Raw genomic sequence first — 20148 nt, forward strand, 5'->3', positions numbered from 1 at the left:
AATAGCCTTCAGGGTCAGTTTAGAAAAACAGCCTGTATGATGGCTAATCCTAAAGTCTTATTATTTTTAAAAGGAACCATCTAGGATCAACAATTTGCCACTAGTTGCCCTACTAGCTTTGTCCCTGCTTGCAGCACTCACTACAAGGTTCCAAACTGCCCTAGGAAGCAATGTCAGCACAAGAACTGTTAGTCCGTAGCTTAATGAGTTGGGTTTCCATTATTGAGCAGCTACTCAAGAGCTCAAAATCACAGCCAGCGTTACAAGCGTAGCGTTGGCTGGAGTGGTGTAAAGCATACCACTTCTGAACTCCAGAGCAGTGTAAACAGTGCATATATAGGAAATAGCTTCAGTGTGATGCCTTTGCGCCAGCCGCAAGGGCCAATGGAGAAGGTACGACACACATGTTTACTGTGGAAGCTCATCTGCTAAACGCAGAAAATGTAAATACCACAGGACTCCATCAGATGGCTTGTGGAGTCCATGTATCGGTAGGTCAGAGCTGTATTGAGAGCACATTAGCCTGCTTGGTCCTAATGTTTTGGCTTATTAGTGTTTAATGTAATGTTTTGTTTATGATAAAGGCCACACATTTGTAGTTCTAAACTTGGTCTTAGGCTAAACAGATTACGTGACCTTAATTCGTCCTCATATTTACATCCTGAGTTAATGTGAGCGTCCGCTGGCAGACGTATGAAGCCCATCCGTTGTTGTCGGTGTCTCTCATGCCCAGATTCCAGTATAAGAGCATGACGTCATGTTCTAAATGTAGAACGTGACTCATATTGGTTTGGATTATCCATGATCTCTCTCTACCCCCCATTTCCACCCACACACTCTTACTCACACTCTATCTCCCGTATTAACACTCCTTCACACTTTCCTAATGGATCTTTTTCTCTACCACAGGATGAGAATCCTCTTATTGACATGGTTTAGCTTAAGTGCATTTTAACTCTTGTGTGGTTTTATTCTGTATACTCGTCTTGTCCTAAGGGTCAAAATGATCCGCGTTCACTAAACCATCTAAAATAAAGAAGCTTATTTACATTTTCAAACCACAAAACCAATTTTGGGTACAAAGAAAAAAAAACTGTAATTTATCACCAGCTCAGGACTGAAGGGCTATTGTATACTGATATAGACAGACAGATGGACAGACAGTTTGACAGACAGACAGACAGACCTAATGATCGATCGATAGATAGATAGATAGATAGATAGATAGATAGATAGATAGATAGATAGATAGATAGATAGATAGATAGTCAGGTAGACAGATAGATAGACAGATTGATATGTAGAATCGATAGACAGATTTACAGATAGACTTACAGACAGACAGATAGATAGACAGACAGATAGACAGATAAATATACAGACAAACAGACAGACATAGACAAATAAATTTGTAGATGGATGGATAGATATATAGACAGATAGACAGACAGATTTACAGATAGATAATAATATAATAATAATAATAAGTTGAACTTATATAGCGCCTTTCTCAAACCCAAGGTCGCGTTACATTAAAGGTAACAAAACACACCGGAAAATAAACCGGAGATGAGCACAACGCAGAAATTGAACAGAAAATAATCAAACACACAAAATTGAACAGAAAGTTAATAGACAATCACACAATACTGAACAGAAAATAAAACAATCACACAGAAATAGCAGAAGAAGAAGTGAGAAAGTACTAAGAGAACAAGGTGAGTCTTTAGGAGTGAGAAAGTACTAAGAGTACTAAGAGAAAAGGTGAGTCTTTAGGAGTGAGAAAGTACTAAGAGTACTAGGAGTACTAAGAGAAAAGGTGAGTCTTTAGGAGTGAGAAAGTACTAAGAGTACTAGGAGTACTAAGAGAAAAGGTGAGTCTTTAGGAGTGAGAAAGTACTAAGAGTACTAGGAGTACTAAGAGAAAAGGTGAGTCTTTAGGAGTGAGAAAGTACTAAGAGTACTAGGAGTACTAAGAGTCTTGAGGAGAATTTTAAATTCAGAGAGAGAGGAAGTGGAACGTAAAGAGGAAGGAAGAGAGTTCCAGAGTGAGGGGGCAGCAACACTAAAGGAACGACCGCCCATGGTACTGAGCCTGTGCCTAGGAACAACCAAGTGACCAGCATCCGATGACCTTAAATTCCTAGATGGAGTGTGGAACCTGAGAAGGTCCCTCAAGTAAGCCGGACCTGACCCATGCAGTGCCTTAAAAGTGAGAAGCAATATTTTGTATTGAATACGCTTATTAATGGGCAGCCAGTGGAGCTGCTCAAGGACAGGAGTGATGTGATCATATTTTTTGGTGTGAGTGAGGATCCTAGCAGCAGAGTTTTGAACAATTTGCAGATGGCGAAGTGACCTGGAAGGAAGCCCGTAAAGCACAGAGTTACAATAGTCCAGCCGAGAGGTCACAAAAGCATGAACCAGAGTCAGTCAAGCATGAACCAGATAGATAGAGATAGACAGACAGACAGACAGAGACAGACAGACAGACAGACATATAAATATGTAGATAGATAGATAGACAGACAGACATATAGATAGACAGACAGATAGACAGATAGACAGATAAATATGTAGATAGATGATAGATAGAGAGGAGATGTAGAAGTGAGGACCAAAAGTTCCCCCACTCAGGCATAAACAATCATCTCTGTATGTAGATGCACTCTATGGGAATTTGAAGCCTGGATTTTAGTGGCTGTGGGCTAGCATCATTTACCGCTGCACCACCAGAGCACAGATTTTTTTTTTTAAAGACCAGATTTATTGATTTCCTAGACGTAAAAATCAATAATTAGTTGATTCTGTTTAGTTTTCTTTTAGGATCATGTTGTTTTTAAGAACTAGTTCCATTTTAGTTTAGGTTCTGCTCCTCTGTGTGTGTGTGTGTGGGTGTGTGTGTAGGCGCTCCTGAAAGCCTTCGTGGCGAATCTGAAATCCAGCTCTCCCACTATCCGGCGTACAGCGGCCAGTTCCGCGGTCAGCGTTTGTCAGCACTCGCGAAGAACCAACTACTTCTACACATGGCTTCTCAACGTGCTCCTGGGTATGACACGAAATACGTTTTTACATCGTTTTACTCATGTCTTCATTCTTTATAGCGTGGTAGAAGGTTTCAGGTCACCAATGTCTTTGTTTAATCTGATTGGGTGGCTCGGTGGGTGGCACTGTCGCCTCATGGCAATAAGGTCCTGGGTTCGATTCCCAGGTGTAAAGGTCCGGGTCTAGCCCTTCATTCCTCTTCTCTTTCGTCTGCCGTTTTTCCAGGTTTGGTGGTTCCAGTGGACGATGAACACTCGAACCACCTGATCTTAGGTGTGTTACTGACCCTGCGCTACCTGATGCCACTGCTGCAGCAGCAGGACGCCAGCACCAGCCTGAAAGGCAGCTTCGGCGTCATGAGGAAGGAGGCGGACGTCTCCCCCACACCCGAACAGCTCATTCAGGTATTTTAGCCACACTTAGCATGCGGGTGTTAGCTGTCAGTCCTAGTTTTGCTTTCTGACAGTCGTTTAGTTGGTACTAGTTGTCGAGCACCTTGACACTCGTCTGGTTTAAAAGACGTTGAGTTTCGAGGTATTTCCCCCCATAAGGATGTTTGGGGAACCTGTTAATGCGTCCATGGTCCCGTGGAGCTGCAGATATTTTAGTCTCATGTAAAATAATGAGGTTGTTTTTGACACTTAAACACTGAAAATAACACAAATATAATATAAACACACTGAAATACAATTACAAACAGTTACACATCAATAAAAATACAATAAAAGCTGCACTTTAGTTTATTTCCTATGAAGTGTAACGGCGGTGAACAAAACTTAGCGTGACTTACTGTAGTAAAACAGCGAGTGAGGAATGTGATTAGTGGAGGAACTTATGAGCAGTAATAATGAAGAGAAGTTTAGTGCTCCTGTCTCCTTCTTTTACTACATTAAACCACGTTAAGCTTTATTTTTAGACTCTGGGAGAAGCTGATTCTGATTCTCACCATTTCTCAGAAGCTGGAGCTGTAACACAAGTTTAAAAGTGAAACAGGGAGGAGAATCCAGATAAACACAGATACACGTGGAGCTGTGACCCTGGATCTGACGCTTATTCCACACTGATGCAGATTCAGATCAGATTCACACGCTGATCAGGTTTTACTGCACCACGCAGTTGAGGGCTGAACAAAGTGCCAGTACAAGTACCAGTACTGTAGAAGAAAAATAAAATAAACAAGCTTTTATATTTAGGTGCATGAATACATTTAAACACTGTAAAGTACGGACATGATTGTTATCAAACGTAAACGTTTAATAACGTAACGTTTTGTAACGTGTAATACTGCAGGAGAGGTTAAAGTCCAGACTGTAATTTGAAGTGATAGTGATATTGCACATGCCCAGTGTTTGTATGTGTATGAGTGTTGGTAGAGTGATTGAAAAGATGGTGAGTTATATATTGTTTAGCATTTTGATAGCCTGCAAGCTGTTCTTCAGCCTGCTCGTGTTGTATTTAGTCTGTTTTGGCATTTTTCCATTTTCCTTGCCATCTGTAGTAAAGGCGTCTCTCTGTCCCTCAGGTGTACGAACTGACACTACACTACACGCAGCACCACGACCATAACGTGGTCACTGCGTCTCTGGAGCTCCTGCAGCAGCTCTTCCGTACTCCACCCCCAGAGCTTCTCCACACGCTCATCACTCCCAGCAAAATTACACACACCCGGGTCTTCAGAGAGGAGCTGGAGTGTCGGGCTCGCAGTGGCAGCATCCTGGAGCTCATCGGTACGTCCTGGTGACATTTTTGTAACTTGGCTCTTATAGGAGCGACTTACAGTCGCAGAGGCTTCTTAGGCTCTTTATCTGCAGACGGATTAAAATCAGAGTCAAAACTGCCCACTGAGCTTTATTAGCTCGGTTTTATTTATTTATTTATTTATATAAAAGAGCTTGAACTGAGAATTTAAGTCCTTTTATGAGTTATGGGTGAGTTCTCGTACACTATATTGCCAAAAGTGTTCCAATCACTTCCATGGTCACAGGTGTATAAAACCGAGCACCTCGGCATGCAGACTGCTTCTACACACATTAGTGAAAGAACGGGTCGCTCTCAGGAGCTCGGTGAATTCCAGCGTGGTACCGTGATGCCACCTGTGCAACAAGTCCAGTGGTGAAATTTCCTCACTACTAAATATTCCACAGTCGACTGTCAGTGCTGTTATAACAAAGTGGAAGCGATTGGGAACGACAGCAACTCAGTCACCAAGTGTTACCACGTAAAATGACAGGGCGGGGCAGCGGATGCTGAGGAACATAGTGCACAGAGGTCACCAACTTTCTGCAGAGTCCATCACTACAGACCTCCAAACTTCATGTGGCCTTCAGATGAGCTGAAGAACAGTGTGTAGAGCTTCATGAAACGGGTCTCCATGGCCGAGCAGCTGCATCCAAGCCTCACATCACCGAGCAGTGGTGTAAATCACGCCGCCACTGGACTCTAGAGCGGTGGAGACGTGTTCTCTGGAGTGACGAATCACGCTTCTCCGTCTGGCGATGCGATGGACGAGTCTGGGTTTGGCGGTTGCCAGGAGAACGGTACCCGTCTGACTGTATTGTGCCGAGTGTAAAGTGTGGTGGAGGGGGGATTATGGTGTGGGGGTGTTTTTCAGGAGTCGGGCTCGGCCCCTTAGTTCCAGTGAAAGGAACTCTTAATGCTTCAGCACACCAAGAGATTCTGGACAATTTCATGCTCCCAACATTGTGGGAACAGTTTGGGGATGGCCCCTTCCTGTTCCAACATGACTTGGTTTGGTGTGGAAGAACTTGACTGGCCTGCACAGAGTCCTGACCTCAACCCGATAGATAGAACACCTTTGGGATGAATTAGAGCGGAGACTGTGAGCCGGGCCTTCTCGTCCAACATCAGTGTCTGACCTCACGAATGCGCTTCTGGAAGAACGGTCAGAAATTCCCATAAACACACTCCTAAACCTTGTGGAACGCCTTCCCAGAAGAGTTGAAGTTGTTATAGCTGCAAAGGGTGGCGACATCATATTAAACCCTCTCAGGTTCACGCGTGTGAAGGTAGACGAACGAATACTTTTGGCAGTATAGTGTAAGTCCTGTCCGGGTCAGAAATATAATCAGAATCTTTTTGGCCTGTGGTGTGGCCTTCTAATTCCTGGTGACTTCTCTGTGCCCATATAAAGATGGTTAGAACTACTTTTATTTTCTTTCATGTGCCTTTTATTTGCATGTATTTGATTACTAATAAGTATTTATTGCATAAACAATCACTCATGGTATTGAACTAATTCTCTTCTGGTTTATCTTACCTGAACTAATCACTTCTAATCATTTAGTAATTATCTGATTCTGATTTTCTTACACTTTGGTCACTGGGACTTTTTTTTCTGCTTCTGCCCTTCACTGTTTCCTGTGTGCAGCCGGTGGATCAATGTCCAGTCCACTCGTCCTCAGGAAGCAGAAAGGTGACGTCTGGTCTGACCTTCTAATATTTTTAACCATTTAATCCTGTAACTGTATTAAGATTTGCATTCCGAAGTCTATAGATCTGTCTATCCCTCCAGTCCAATCCCATTCCACCCATATTGGACTAGTAATCACAAGGCTGCTTGTTCAAGCCCCTGAGCAAAGCCTTTAATCCCTCAGTCGTGTAACTGATGTACATGTGGGACGTTTAATGTTGCAGGTAAACTGCTGTCAGCCGAAGAGGAAGGTCTGGAGGATGATCCAGAGAGAGCAGAGGTCACTACAGGCTCTTTTACAGGTGAGACGTGAACCTTCAAACACCCCCAAACCATGAAAATAGTGTTTTGTAGTATAGAAGACTGTTCAATGTGATTTAATGCCCTGAGAAATATGTAAAGCATAGAGATCAGGTGGGTTTGAGCATGATTGGTCATAACATAACCGGTGGCCAAACATATAACCGATATAATCGATATAATCGAATTGCTTACCTATCGATCAGTTGATGAGCTCTAATACAGCAACACTGCTTTGTACCTTCAGCCTCAGTGGGTGGGGACAGTTCCAGCGACGCTCCCTCCTCGTCGGGCGTGTCGTCCCTCAGCACGGCCGACATCATCACCGAACAGCCGCGCTCCTCCCAGCACACCCTGCAGCCGGGCGACTCCGTGGACCTGAGCGCGTCCTCGGAGCGAGGCGGCGGGCCGGACACGCCGGACGACGAAGACGACGACATGCTGAGCCGCAGCTCGGGCAGCGCCGTCCGGGCGGTCGGCGACACCCCGGAGCCGCTCTCGGAGTCCAATCGGGCCTCCACGGGGGCGGGCTCGTCGTCGTCGCCGCCCAGCGACAGCTCGCAGACCACCACGGAGGGACCGGACTCGGCCGTGACACCCTCGGACTGCGCCGATCTCGTAAGACACACTTCCTTCCGCTCTGCCAGTGAGACCTCGTCATCGTACACGACCTCCTCCTCCTCCACCTCCTCTTCTATAACTTCTTCCTCTTCCGCCGTGTCCTTCGCTAGCAGTAGCGACAAGGTCAGCAGGGGGCAGAAGGGTCTATTTTTATTCCTCCCACCCTCACTTTACAAACCGTGTTCCCACATGCACCCATTGCGCAAAATTGCTTTCTTAGCGTTTATTACCTAAGCATGTCTGTACACCCCCCCCCCCCCAACACACCTTTTTGCTCCCAATCTAGTCGCCTCCAATTACCCCCCCATGGGAATCTTGCTTCCACTAGTTCTACCCCGAGCCTACTGAGGGGGGCTAAGACTATCGCATGCTCCCTTCCAACACCAGCCGCATCTTTTCACCTGTCCAGATCATTACTACCTTAGTCCCAACTCCAAAACAGGCCAAGTTCACAGGACCCCCACAGAGCAGGTATTATTTAGGTGGTGGATGATTCTCAGCACTGCAGTGACACTGACACGGTGGTGGTGTGTTAGTGTGTGCAGCGCTGCTGGAGTTTTTAAACACCTCACCGTCACTGCTGGACTGAGAATCGTCCACCAAGCAAAAATATCCAGCCGACAGCGCCCCGTGGGCAGCGTCCTGTGACCACTGATGAAGGTCTAGAAGACGACCGACTCAAACAGCAGCAATAGATGAGCGATCGTCTCTGACTTTACATCTATAAGGTGGACCGACTAGGTAGGAGTGTCTAATAGAGTGGACAGTGAGTGGACACGGTGTTTAAACACTCCAGCAGCGCTGCTGTGTCTGATCCACTCATACCAGCACAATAGTGAGTATAGTAGTATAGCAGTATAGTGAGCACTAGGCTGTATTATTTTAGGAATGCTCATGTATGACCGTATTTTGTGTGTGTGTGTGTGATTGTGTTGGTTCCCGTCCATGTGTGTCTGCTACTGTTGATATGTGCTCGTCTCTTTACGTGTGTGTTTGCTGTGTATTTATGTCGTGTAGGTGTTGGATGGCAGTGAGAGTCAGTACTCAGGGATGCAGATCGGCACTTTGCAGGATGAGGAAGAGGAGGGAGTGGCTCCAGCCGCCGAGGAAGCTCCAGAGCCCTTCTCCCAGTCCATGCTGGGTATGTACAATTACTTTTCACTCTTTGTAAGTCACATGATCTGAACTTTGAGCAATTTTAGATCAGGGGTGCCCACACTTTCGTGGCTTGAGATCTACTATTTCAGTCGACAAGTGATCATGATCTACATCTTAAGGTCGGCCTCATAGCACTTCAATTCCTATATTGATATTCAGCTTTACAGGACGAGCGAGTGAAAATCACACCAGTCTCATTCTGATGATTTGTACTGAAAGGTGTCGGTCAGGTTTATGTATCTTGACAGGAGCTGCTGATGCCAAATATCAAGCTTCCAAGTGTTCATCAGTAAAGTTGGACCCATATTTACACTTCATTATTTCTATGAGGGGGGGAAAAGGCTGATTCACACAAGTAGGTCGATCCAAAAATGCTCTCAGATATTGTTTGGCTATTTTTCCTCAGGCAGCAAGTTCCAAAACTGTCCAGCAGAGGCGCTTGGTTATAACTAGGGATGTCCCGATCACGTTTTTTTGTTCCCGATCATTAATTTTGATCCCGATCCGATACCGAGTCTCAAACCGATACTTGTATTTTCTAGATATTGTCTAGATAAGAACTGGATAATACTGTTCACACAGTGCACACTTCAACTACATTACAGTTACTCACATTAATCCAGTGTACATGTTTAACACCTGAATAGCTCTGCAGTGCTGAAGGGAAAACATTACCTGCATCCAAACTATTGCTTAATGTTCTTTTATTTCTACAAAATAAGCATTTTACGTCGTCCTGTGCTGCGCTCCCGAGAAGGAGGCTGTTCGAAATCCTAGATGCCTTAAAATCCTCACTACTGAGGCATCTTAATATTTCAATGTTATTTTGGCTCAAGAACGAGTGAGCATCGAACGCTGCCTTAGTGATCGAGACAATCCCAGCATTCATGGCTGACGGGGCGGAGAAACGAATGGAGTTATTTTCAAACGTAAATAAAATATTACTGATCTTTAACTTGTATAAACTTGTACCGAGTGTTTTTATTTGCAAGTTCGGGCTCGTCAGGAAATTTAACCGTTATCGGTACATGAAGGGAGGTGTTATTGACGTTAGCGTGCTGTGCTACCTCAGTTTATTGGTTTTAATGGCGAGATGCTAAATGCTAAACGCGAAATGCTAAACCCGATGGAATCGCTATCTAAGTAGCGCGTTCGAATAACCTACCTTTTAAGTCACTGACTTATTAGAATCCTCTCTACTAAGTCAGCTGCCTATGTAGGCAGTAAGACAGCAAGGCAGCTCCCTAGGTTTTCGAACACACCCTAAATGTTGTGACGACGGTTTGATGGACGTTTCTATGCGAAGTGAGTGTGTTTTGACCCTTTGGGGCTTCCATAGTGCATGGAATAGCGTGCTTGGCTCTAGATGTCCGCTATTCGGTACCGTAACAGAAGAAGTTAATAAAGTGTTAAATGCTCCCGACAATTTGTGAATATATCGTGTATTTATTTCTTTATTAAACGAGTGCATCACTACGTTGTTTTGTAAACCGGAGTGATCCTCGACTCACACACCATATAAACAGTAAAATTCTACAGTAATGAACGCAGCTCTGCTCCCACCGCCTCGTGAAACGCTCACAGTGCAGACGTTACACTTCACTGCTGGACTTGTTTCACTTTCCAATTTAAAGTATTTCCACACAGCGGACATGCTGACGTAAAACGAAGGATCGGGATCAGGATCGGGTTTAGTAAAGCCGATTCCGATCAGTTAAAAAATGCCTTGATCGGCATCCCTAGTTACAATGAGATCTGAATGTTCTCCGTTAGCTCCTTCCACGGATGAACGAAACAGCGTCTCTCTACAGTGTTCTTGCCCGAATCGAAGCGTTTTTGGTTTCTTTGTCTCCGAAACATTTTGAAGATCAAGTGGGACGACTACAGGACGGATTTAAGTGTCCTTGAGGAGGCTGGATCCACCAGCATCGAAGCGATGGACAGGACACGTCCTCCGAATGGATGACAGCAGGCCGCCTAGACAAGTACTCTTTGGGCAGCTAAAGGACGGGAAACGAATGATAGGAGGCCAGAAGAAGCGTTACAAGGATCTCCTCAAGTCGACACTCAAGGGTTACAACATCGAGGTCGGCAGGTGGGACAGGACGGGATGCGACGGTTCGAGCAAGCTGAGGATCGGACTCATCGGCCACCTCAGAACCCATCGACAGATCGTCCGGTGAAGAACGAAGGAAGACGATCTTGGTTGCGCATTCAACTTCACAAACAGTGCAGGTTACAGAAGGAAAAATGCAAAAATGGCGCAAACTGGCTACTGATGAATGAAAAACTTTCTAGATTACCACGGCTTTAGTCGGGCTGATGTGTAGCTCTGGTAACAAACCGCACATTACAGAAACAGTGGTTGATAAGAATTTAAAATGCTTAAATTATTCATAAATTATTCATAAATTCACAGGTGAGGCTGGGGGATATTACCTCTGACATAAGAACAGTCAGCACTGGTGCACCACAGGGCTGTGTCCTCTCTCCACTGCTATTTTCTCTCTACTCTAATGACTGTACCTCTACAGACCCAACAGTGAAACTTCTAAAGTTTGCAGACGACACTACGATCATTGGACTAATCCAGGATAGAGATGAGTCTGCATATCGGCAGGAGATTGATCGGCTGGTGCTCTGGTGCAGTCAGAACAACCTAGAGCTGAACACACTAAAGACTGTAGAGATAACAGTGGATTTTAAAAGGAAACCTTCGACACTGCTCCCCATCACCATATTCAACAGCACTGTGTCTACCGTGGAGACCTTCAGGTTCTTGGGAACTACTATTTCCAATGACCTAAAGTGGGAGGCCAACACCAACTCCATCCTCAAAAAGGCCCAGCAAAGGATGTACTTTCTGCGTCAACTGAGGAAACACGGTCTGCCACAGGAGCTGTTGAAACAGTTCTACACCGCAGTCATTGAATCTGTCCTGTGCACATCCATCACAGTGTGGTTCGGTTCAGCCACAAAACAGGACAGATGCAGATTGCAAAGAGTGGAGTGGATAGAGCAGCAAAAATCATCGGTGCTCCTTTGCCTACCCTCCAGGACTTATACACAACAAGGACCAGAAACCGGGCAGAAAAAATTATCACAGACTCTGCACACCCTGGACACGAACTCTTTAACCTCCTACCCTCTGGCAGGCGCTACAGAGCCCTGAACACAAAATCAAACAGACACTGTAACAGTTTCTTTCCAAATGCCATCAAACTCATTAATAACAAAAACTGAACTGCTGTTTACTGTTGTTTACATGCCACACTGCACTTTATACATGCTGTATAATACCGTAACTGCATCTTACCTTACTCAACTATTTATCTTACACTATTTTTATATTTTCTGTACATATGCAAATTCTGCTGAACATGTAAATTTGTACATTGTCTACATAGTCTTGTCTGTATATTGTATTGTTGTAAATTGTAGAGAGCTAACAACAGCCGGAAACAAATTCCTTGTGTGTGTAAACATACTTGGCGAATAAAGCTGATTCTGATTCTGATTCTGATAATAATAAACGAATCAGCTGAGGCTATTTCAAACGATCATAGTGACTTAAATAATCTTTTGTTTTTATTCCAGCACGGAGTAAACCTCACCTACTAGAGGGCAAAGGTCACAACAGACAAGCCTCCGACAGCAGCGTGGATCGCTTTATACCAAAGGACGAAGTTCTGGAGCCTGTGGACCCCGAAAACAAGGTGAGCTCAAATAAAACAGCAGTGATGCTGGCAAGTACATGAGAAATGGGAAAAGAGTGCAGTCAGGGTGTGTCCCTCCGTTCACAGAGCTGAGCTGCACTGCACTGCACTGCACTCGTCAAAGCGTAAATTATAAGATGCATGCGACTGCTGCCCCGCGTGTCGGAGGGGGCGTGGGTTAGCTTCATTCTCCTCAATCGGAGCGGGGATCGGATTAGTGGAGAGGGAGCGTGACGCAATCGGGCCATTGGACACGCTTAAAGGGGAGAAAAAAATATATATATATATATAAAACCACATTTGATGAAAGCTGGTGTATTGGTGTGTCGCATAGCCGTCTAGGATTAAAGGAGAGATCGGACACTACACCCATCCAGCCGAGGCTCCCCTGGTCCATTGTGTCCGGCTGCTGTCCGCGTCCTTCCTGCTCACCGGCCACAGAAACGGTAAAGTCCACTGAAAACTCCTCTCTCTCTCTTTTTATTTCACTCAGCTGAAATAACTCGTGGTTTATCGTTGTGACTCTTTATCCAAATATTTTCCAGGGCTGGTTCCCGATAAGGAGGTGCGTGTGAGTGTGAAGGCGTTGGCCGTCAGTTGTGTCGGGGCGGCAGCCGCTCTTCTTCCCGAGACGTTTTTTAACAAACTCTACCTGGAGCCCATCGAAGGGCAGCAACCGGACGGTGAGACGCTCGTCATGTATCAGAACCGCTTTTTATTTTGACGTTTTTTGTGTATAGCAACTGTATAGCAACACCATATGCAGCACTCTGTTGTAGCCTAGTGGTTAAGGTACCGGACTAGTAATCAAAAAACTCACTGGTTCAAGCCTCAGCACTGCCAGGTTACCACTGTTGGGCCCTTGAGCAAGGCCCTTAAGTCTCAATTGCTTAGACAATATACTGTCACAGCACTGTAAGTGTTAAAAATGTAAATATACTCTGACTTTATTTTATTACTTGTATTTCCTTGACACATACTTGCACCAATTGTGCTGCTGTTTCCTATAAAGTGTGCGCTTGCCTGATTGAACTTTGACCCAGTTTGCTGACCTTTTCAAAGCACCTCCAATGAGACGAACTGTTTGATATGACGCGGTAGAAGTGTACTAACGTTCGTACGAACAAAACTCAGCGCGACTTATTGTAGTAAAACGGCGAGTGAGGAATGTGATTAGTGGAGGAACTTATGAGCAGTAATAATGAAGAGAAGTTTAGTGCTCCTGTCTCCTTCTTTTACTACATTAAACCACGTTAAGCTTTATTTTCAACCAGAAGCGTTTTAGACTCTTTAGATTCTCACCGTTTCTCAGAAGCTGGAGCTGTAACACAAGTTTAAAAGTGAAACAGGGAGGAGAATCCAGATAAACACAGATACACGTGGAGCTGTGACCCTGGATCTGACGCTTATTCCACACTGATGCAGATTCAGATCAGATTCACACTTTGATGACGTTTTACCGCTCAAGCCGAGCGCCGAACGAAGCTGCCGTTTGCGTCTAGGTTCACGGTGCGCGAATGTGAGAGTCCTAAGTCACATAAACGCACCTAAAGTACCGTTTAGTTCGGACCATTAGTTCGGTAGGTTCCAGTATCATTGAGAAACACTGGATGCCCGACTGATTCAGGTGAATTATATAATGTGTTTTGTGGGCTTGGCTTCTACAGAGCAGCAGTACGTGAGTGACATCCTGCAGTACATCGAGCACGGAGACCCTCAGATCAGAGGAGCCACAGCCATACTGTGCGGAGCTCTGATCCAAGCCATCCTGATCAAGACTCGTTTCAGCACCGAGGCGTGGTCCTCCCGCCTGCACAGCACCACGGGTGAGAATCAGAATCAGAAGACTCGAGATTAGGATTCTTTTAAAGGTTACAGTAGTTAATAAAATAAGCTCAGGGCTTTTCTCTGCTCTATATCTCTGCAATGTAGTCGTGTCCCACTGCCCAATCTGATGAATCCTGTCATGAATGGAGCCGAAGTGTAAAAAACATGACGTTAGGAATCCTAATAAATAAATAAATATCGTATGTACTGTTTCTGATCCCTCTGCGTGGCAGGAAATCCGCTTTCTCTGGAAGCTGTGGTGCCGGTGCTGCAGCGTTGTCTAAAGGACGAGTCCTCGGTCACATGCAAGATGGCCTGTTTGGCTGTCAGGGTAAGAACACACTCACACACACTTCATTTAAAAATGAAAAATAAGGGCACCCAGGTGGCACAGCTGGATAATCCGCTAGCACTTCAGCGCTGAGATTCTGAGCTCCCGAGTTCCGGTCGTCTGGGTGCCATCTAGCAGACAAAATAGGCTTCCGGTCTGCTTGGTGGGAAAGACCGGACTAAGGGTGGGGTTATCAACGCTGTGTAAGACCCTTGGTTGCCCTTTATAGAAAGTGGAGGAGTGCAGAGATTGGGGCGTGGCTCTCCGTACGCGAATCCGACCTCCATGGATGACGTCGAGGTCCCCAGCAGCGGATTGGCTGCCTTAAATTGGGAGAAACGGGGGGTAAAATTAAAAGAGACCCCTATACATCCAGTAAATTCCATTCCTATACATCCCTGATCAGATATGTTGCAAAATTGTGACCAATAGCACAACTGCTCCTGTATTGTATGCGAGTATTGAGTTCTGAACCTGTAAATGTCTTTAAACGTCGTGTTAACCTAGCAGTGATCTGCTCCCATCAAATTCCTAATTCCTCGTTCCTCAAGTTGGTGTTCAAATAGGAACTTCTACGTTCTCCTGAATTCATTTGTAGGGACCCGTGGCACCTTTCTGACATGGCAAAGCTAGAGCGAATTTCCAAATTGCAGGTTAGATGTGGCTAAAATGCTTAATCAGTGCTAGAGCCACAACGCTGGCTAAGATCAGCTTGCATCAGCCTGACCACACCCGCTCGGCTACTCTGTGTTCATAGGTCCGTGTTTCTCGTTTCAGCACTGCATCATGGCTCTGTGCTGCAGCAATTTTAGCGAGCTGGGTCTGCAGCTTCTCGTCGACCTCCTGACCCTGAGGGATTGCTCTTACTGGCTGGTCCGTACAGAGCTACTGGAAACGCTGGCAGAAGTGGACTTCCGGTAAGATGAATACAAACCGGTGGTAGAAACTCCAGTCGGTTCAGTTTATTAAAGAAAATTAAATATGTTAATCTACATTAAAAATAGTAATACACAATCAGTACTACTTAGAATGTGTGAATATACTTAGAGCGATTGCCAGTAGTCATTTGCAGTAACACTCCATTGCAGCAGTATTCTTGGAATATTGGAACATGACTACTGGGAATAACACCCAGTGTGAAGCATATTCACACATTCTAAATAGTACTGATTATGTATTAATACTTCTAATGTAGATTAACATATTTTATACAACAGTTAGTTCCGACCGTACAATCTGATTGGTTGAAAAGCGTTCTAACCGTGCTGATATTGGTGATAACGGCGCGGCCTTTTCACACCACAACTGTATTACTCCGCTGACGCGTTGCCATTAACGACAAGCTTCATGCACACAAACGCGCACGCAGGCGACACCGACCTTATTCCCGATCGCGTTTTAAATCCGTTATCTGATACACAATCTAGTGCACTATGTAGGGAACATAAATCAGCTGTCTAATATACTGTCTAGTGCACTATGTAGTGAACATGAATCCGTTATCTGATACACAATCTAGTGCACTATGTAGTGAACATGAATCCGTTATCTGATACACAATCTAGTGCACTATGTAGTGAACATGAATCCGTTATCTGATACACAATCTAGTGCACTATGTAGTGAACATGAATCCGTTATCTGATACACAATCTAGTGCACTATGTAGTGAACATGAATCCGTTATCTGATACACAATCTAGTGCACTATGTAGTGAACATGAATCCGTTATCTGATACACAATCTAGTGCACTATGTAGGGAATATAAATCAGCTGTCTAATATACTGTCTAGTGCACTATGTAGTGAACATGAATCCGTTATCTGATACACAATCTAGTGCACTATGTAGGGAACATAAATGCGTTATCTGATACACAATCTAGTGCACTATGTAGGGAATATAAATCAGCTGTCTAATATACTGTCTAGTGCACTATGTAGGGAACATAAATGCGTTATCTGATACACAATCTAGTGCACTATGTAGGGAACATAAATGCGTTATCTGATACACAATCTAGTGCACTATGTAGGGAATATAAATCAGCTGTCTAATATACTGTCTAGTGCACTATGTAGGGAACATGAATCCGTTATCTGATACACAATCTAGTGCACTATGTAGGGAACATAAATGCGTTATCTGATACACAATCTAGTGCACTATGTAGGGAATATAAATCAGCTGTCTAATATACTGTCTAGTGCACTATGTAGGGAACATAAATGCGTTATCTGATACACAATCTAGTGCACTATGTAGGGAATATAAATCAGCTGTCTAATATACTGTCTAGTGCACTATGTAGGGAACATGAATCTGTTATCTGATACACAATCTAGTGCACTATGTAGGGAACATAACCAGTTGTCTAATTCACTGTCTAGTGCACTATGTAGGGAACATTAATGTGTTTGTAACGCGAACAGTTAGCTTAATAGCCCAGTTAGCAGCTCCTTAAAGTTCTGTTATCACCCATAATCCTTTGGTGTGTGCGAGAGGTTTTTTATTTCTTTTTTTTCCCTTCGGAGGTTCTTGCCCTCTTCTTCTTGTTGTTCTTCTTACCTCCCTGAAATGAGTTTTTTGCAACTTGGGATGTCTGCTTTGTAGTTTTCTAGCCTACTGCATAGCAGCAACTCATTCGTTGTGGAACTACTTTTTGGCGGAAGGTATTGTCAATATTAAAGCATAATTAATATGAAATTCAGGGCTTCTTTGATTCATTTTCTTTCTTTCTTTTGTAAAAACTGTCGTATAAAAGCAGTAGAACACTCGAGGTCGTGCGTTATCGCGAATAACATCACGGCCGTGATGATCTACTCGCCTTCGGCTCGTGCCTGCGACCGAATCACAGCCGTGATGTTATTCGCGATAACACGCTCCCTCTCGTGTTCTATTGCTTAATTCTCCCACAAGTCGAGCTATAATATCACAGCACTGTGACTAATGTTAGTACACGTTCATCCTGCAGGTTAGTGAGTTTCCTAGAGAGGACGACTGAGAAGTTACACAAAGGAGAGCATCACTACAGCGGGGTGAGAGCACACTGATCATACACACTCAGTAAAATCACTGTCGTACATGTCTGTCTGATCAACGGTGTGCAATCATGACTGTTTAGGTTCTGTTTTTTAATTCTGACACTAGATGCAGTTCATTAATGTCTTTTAATAATAATAATAATAATAATAATAATATTATGGATGGATGGATAGATAGATAGTTTATTAATCCCATAGGGAAAGTCAGTTATTACAGCAGCTTAAAATACATGAAAGTAAAAAGTATTAAAGTACACAAGTATTATTGTGCAACACTATGTAATTAAATAAATACAATAAGAAATGTAGTATGTACACGAAGATATGTATGTCTATACGAGATGACCAGATGATCAGTACAATACAGTAAACACCATCAACCGAATAGCGAATAAAAAACATTTTACAACCTTTCCTGCCATTAACATGGTCCAAGGGCAGACATGGCATTATAAACTAAACTCTAAACTGAACTAAAACACTGGTTAAAATACCTGGTAATGGATTCATGGATTTATGTTTGTTGTTTCTCTCTCAGTTATTGCGTCTGCAGGACAGAGTGATACACGATGTTGTTCTTTACCTGCTGGGTGATGAAGATCCACGAGTACGACACGTTGCTGCTTCAACAATCTCTAGGTAAATCCACACGTCCACCATGCATCCTCACATAGCATCCTAACCCTAACCCTAACCCTAACCCTAACCCTAGCACCCACTTTGTTACATACAATATTGCTATGATCAATAACAGAGAATTAAAGTTAAACGTGAACATTAGTTATAATAATCGTTAGGAATTAGTGGGCTGAGACCACTAATGGAGAGGCTCATATTTAACATGTTTCTTAGTTACAAATCCTATCATTTTTAACTGATTTATCCTGGTCAGGGTTGCGGTGGGTCCTGTTTCACCAGAAAGCACTGAGCCACAGGTTCATTACAGGGCTTCAACCTTCTTCTGCTGTAATGACAGCATAGACTCTAGGAGCATCTTGTGGTGTTGCCGTAAATGCTTAGTGTGGTCTAGGTCAGGTGACCGCATGAAAAAGTCCATGACGGTCAGCACTCCTTGTTCTTTAGTGTAGAAGTAGTTGTTGTAAAGGTTTGACGTGTGTTCTGGATCATTACGATGCCTGGTTATGACATCATCTTCACACTGCGTGACTTTCGGGGCCGTCGGGTCGCTGTACGGTTCACGCCACATGACTGGATCTCTTGTAATTGGGAGTCTTTTGTGAGTCGTTGTGGTTTTCAGGCTACACGATCTATCACCAGGATGAGCCTCAGACGAGTCTGTCTGGTCTCCCAAACTGCGTCTAGTCACGAAAACGGACGCGAGAGGTGACGAGGGGTTTAATGACGCCACGCCCAAAAATGCATCAGCAGAAAGCGAGAGAGCAAAGTTGTTTGTGCGCTGACGTGCAGCGTAAAATCAAGTAGGAAAAATAAACGAATCCGAGTGAATTTGGCTACTCGACCAGCAGGGGGCGTGTGTTCTGTAGTGAGTTGGAGGTTATTAAATATTGTTTGCAATGCAGCGTGGGTATTATGGTTTGGCGTGGACGATAAGGTCAGAAATGCTGTAAAGCTTGTGTGTGTGTGTGTGCCGATGTGGACCGATATAAACGATATTACGCCCCGTCCCATGTTTTTACACTCCTCCCCTGATCCGATGTCTTGTGTTCTCATTGGCTGTAGTTCGACACAGCACTCGAAACCTGCTCGCAATGCTTTTAACTAGGGATGTAACGGTGCACCGGAAGACAGTTAAGGGTTAACCCTAACCCTAACCCTAACCCTAACCCTAACCCTATTCACTTTAAACAGCAGAGGGCGCTGGTGCTGTATATTTTATTACAGAATAAGGGAAATGTAGCATTTATTTTGCATAGTTTGCACCTATCTAATAAATAAAAGGACATTCATTATTTAGATGAATTAAATATAAGCACAAATACAGTATTTTATTTTAAATAGAAGTAATAAAAGGAAACGTCATAATTTAGTTTAAAAAAATCGTATCGCATCGTGGGTAGAGTGTATCGTTACATCCCTACTTTTCACACTACAGGATTTTGACTCGCCGACTGGTCCACATATGTAGCATGCTAGATATTTCACTTCAGTTTGCGAGCGCTCGGCGAGCCGCTCGGATCCAGTCGTCGAACCGTTCACACACGGCGATCGGGAGCCGAGTTTCGAAAATCGGGGGCAGAAATCGTGTTGTAACGATATTTTCTTTTTGTAAACTCGCTCTCATATTTTGAAATCAGGGTACCATCCACCAAGAGTGCTTTAACTCAGTTTACTAAACATAACATGTGAAAAACACAAAGGTCCAGTACAAGATGAAAGCTTTTCCAGTTAGTCTGTGAAGCTGGGCTTGTTCCCCACAGTCCATCCAAACCAGCAAGTTGTTGATGCAAGCCACACACATTTACAACAATTGAATAGAGACGAACTGAGAATCTTCCAGACAAGAATGAGAAAAAAAAACCTCATTAAGCTTTAGAACAAGCAAGTTCCTCAATACGGTTCCTTAGCCCAGCACAAAACCATCTCCACTACTACATGGTTCCCCTTTTAGGTTGTGAATTTCCCTTCTAAAACGATTTCTGCCACTTAGTGGTGGGGGGTGGGGATTGGGAGTAACAACTGTTACAGTGCAGTG

At 44.0% G+C, this 20148-nt stretch overlaps 1 protein-coding gene across 6 annotated transcripts in view; it reads left to right on the forward strand.

Moving 5' to 3' along the window:
• htt (huntingtin) overlaps window positions 1–20148 on the forward strand; it is a 98027-nt gene that overhangs the window by 15849 nt on the left and 62030 nt on the right. For 2 of the 6 annotated variants that reach the window (XM_062996307.1, XM_062996308.1), the window contains exons 7-21: window positions 2908–3049; window positions 3271–3449; window positions 4568–4772; window positions 6434–6478; window positions 6700–6777; window positions 7023–7519; window positions 8414–8537; window positions 12152–12270; window positions 12605–12716; window positions 12816–12953; window positions 13938–14096; window positions 14331–14428; window positions 15206–15345; window positions 17405–17468; window positions 18013–18113. In XM_062996307.1, coding sequence (XP_062852377.1) covers window positions 2908–3049; window positions 3271–3449; window positions 4568–4772; window positions 6434–6478; window positions 6700–6777; window positions 7023–7519; window positions 8414–8537; window positions 12152–12270; window positions 12605–12716; window positions 12816–12953; window positions 13938–14096; window positions 14331–14428; window positions 15206–15345; window positions 17405–17468; window positions 18013–18113 — 2201 coding nt within the window. The remainder of the gene's footprint in view (window positions 1–2907; window positions 3050–3270; window positions 3450–4567; window positions 4773–6433; window positions 6479–6699; window positions 6778–7022; window positions 7520–8413; window positions 8538–12151; window positions 12271–12604; window positions 12717–12815; window positions 12954–13937; window positions 14097–14330; window positions 14429–15205; window positions 15346–17404; window positions 17469–18012; window positions 18114–20148) is intronic. The other 4 variants (XM_062996310.1, XM_062996313.1, XM_062996309.1 and 1 more) reach the window with 3 other exon arrangements.

This window comes from Trichomycterus rosablanca, chromosome 5, assembly GCF_030014385.1.
Source record: "Trichomycterus rosablanca isolate fTriRos1 chromosome 5, fTriRos1.hap1, whole genome shotgun sequence".
In the NCBI taxonomy this organism is placed as follows: domain Eukaryota; kingdom Metazoa; phylum Chordata; class Actinopteri; order Siluriformes; family Trichomycteridae; genus Trichomycterus; species Trichomycterus rosablanca.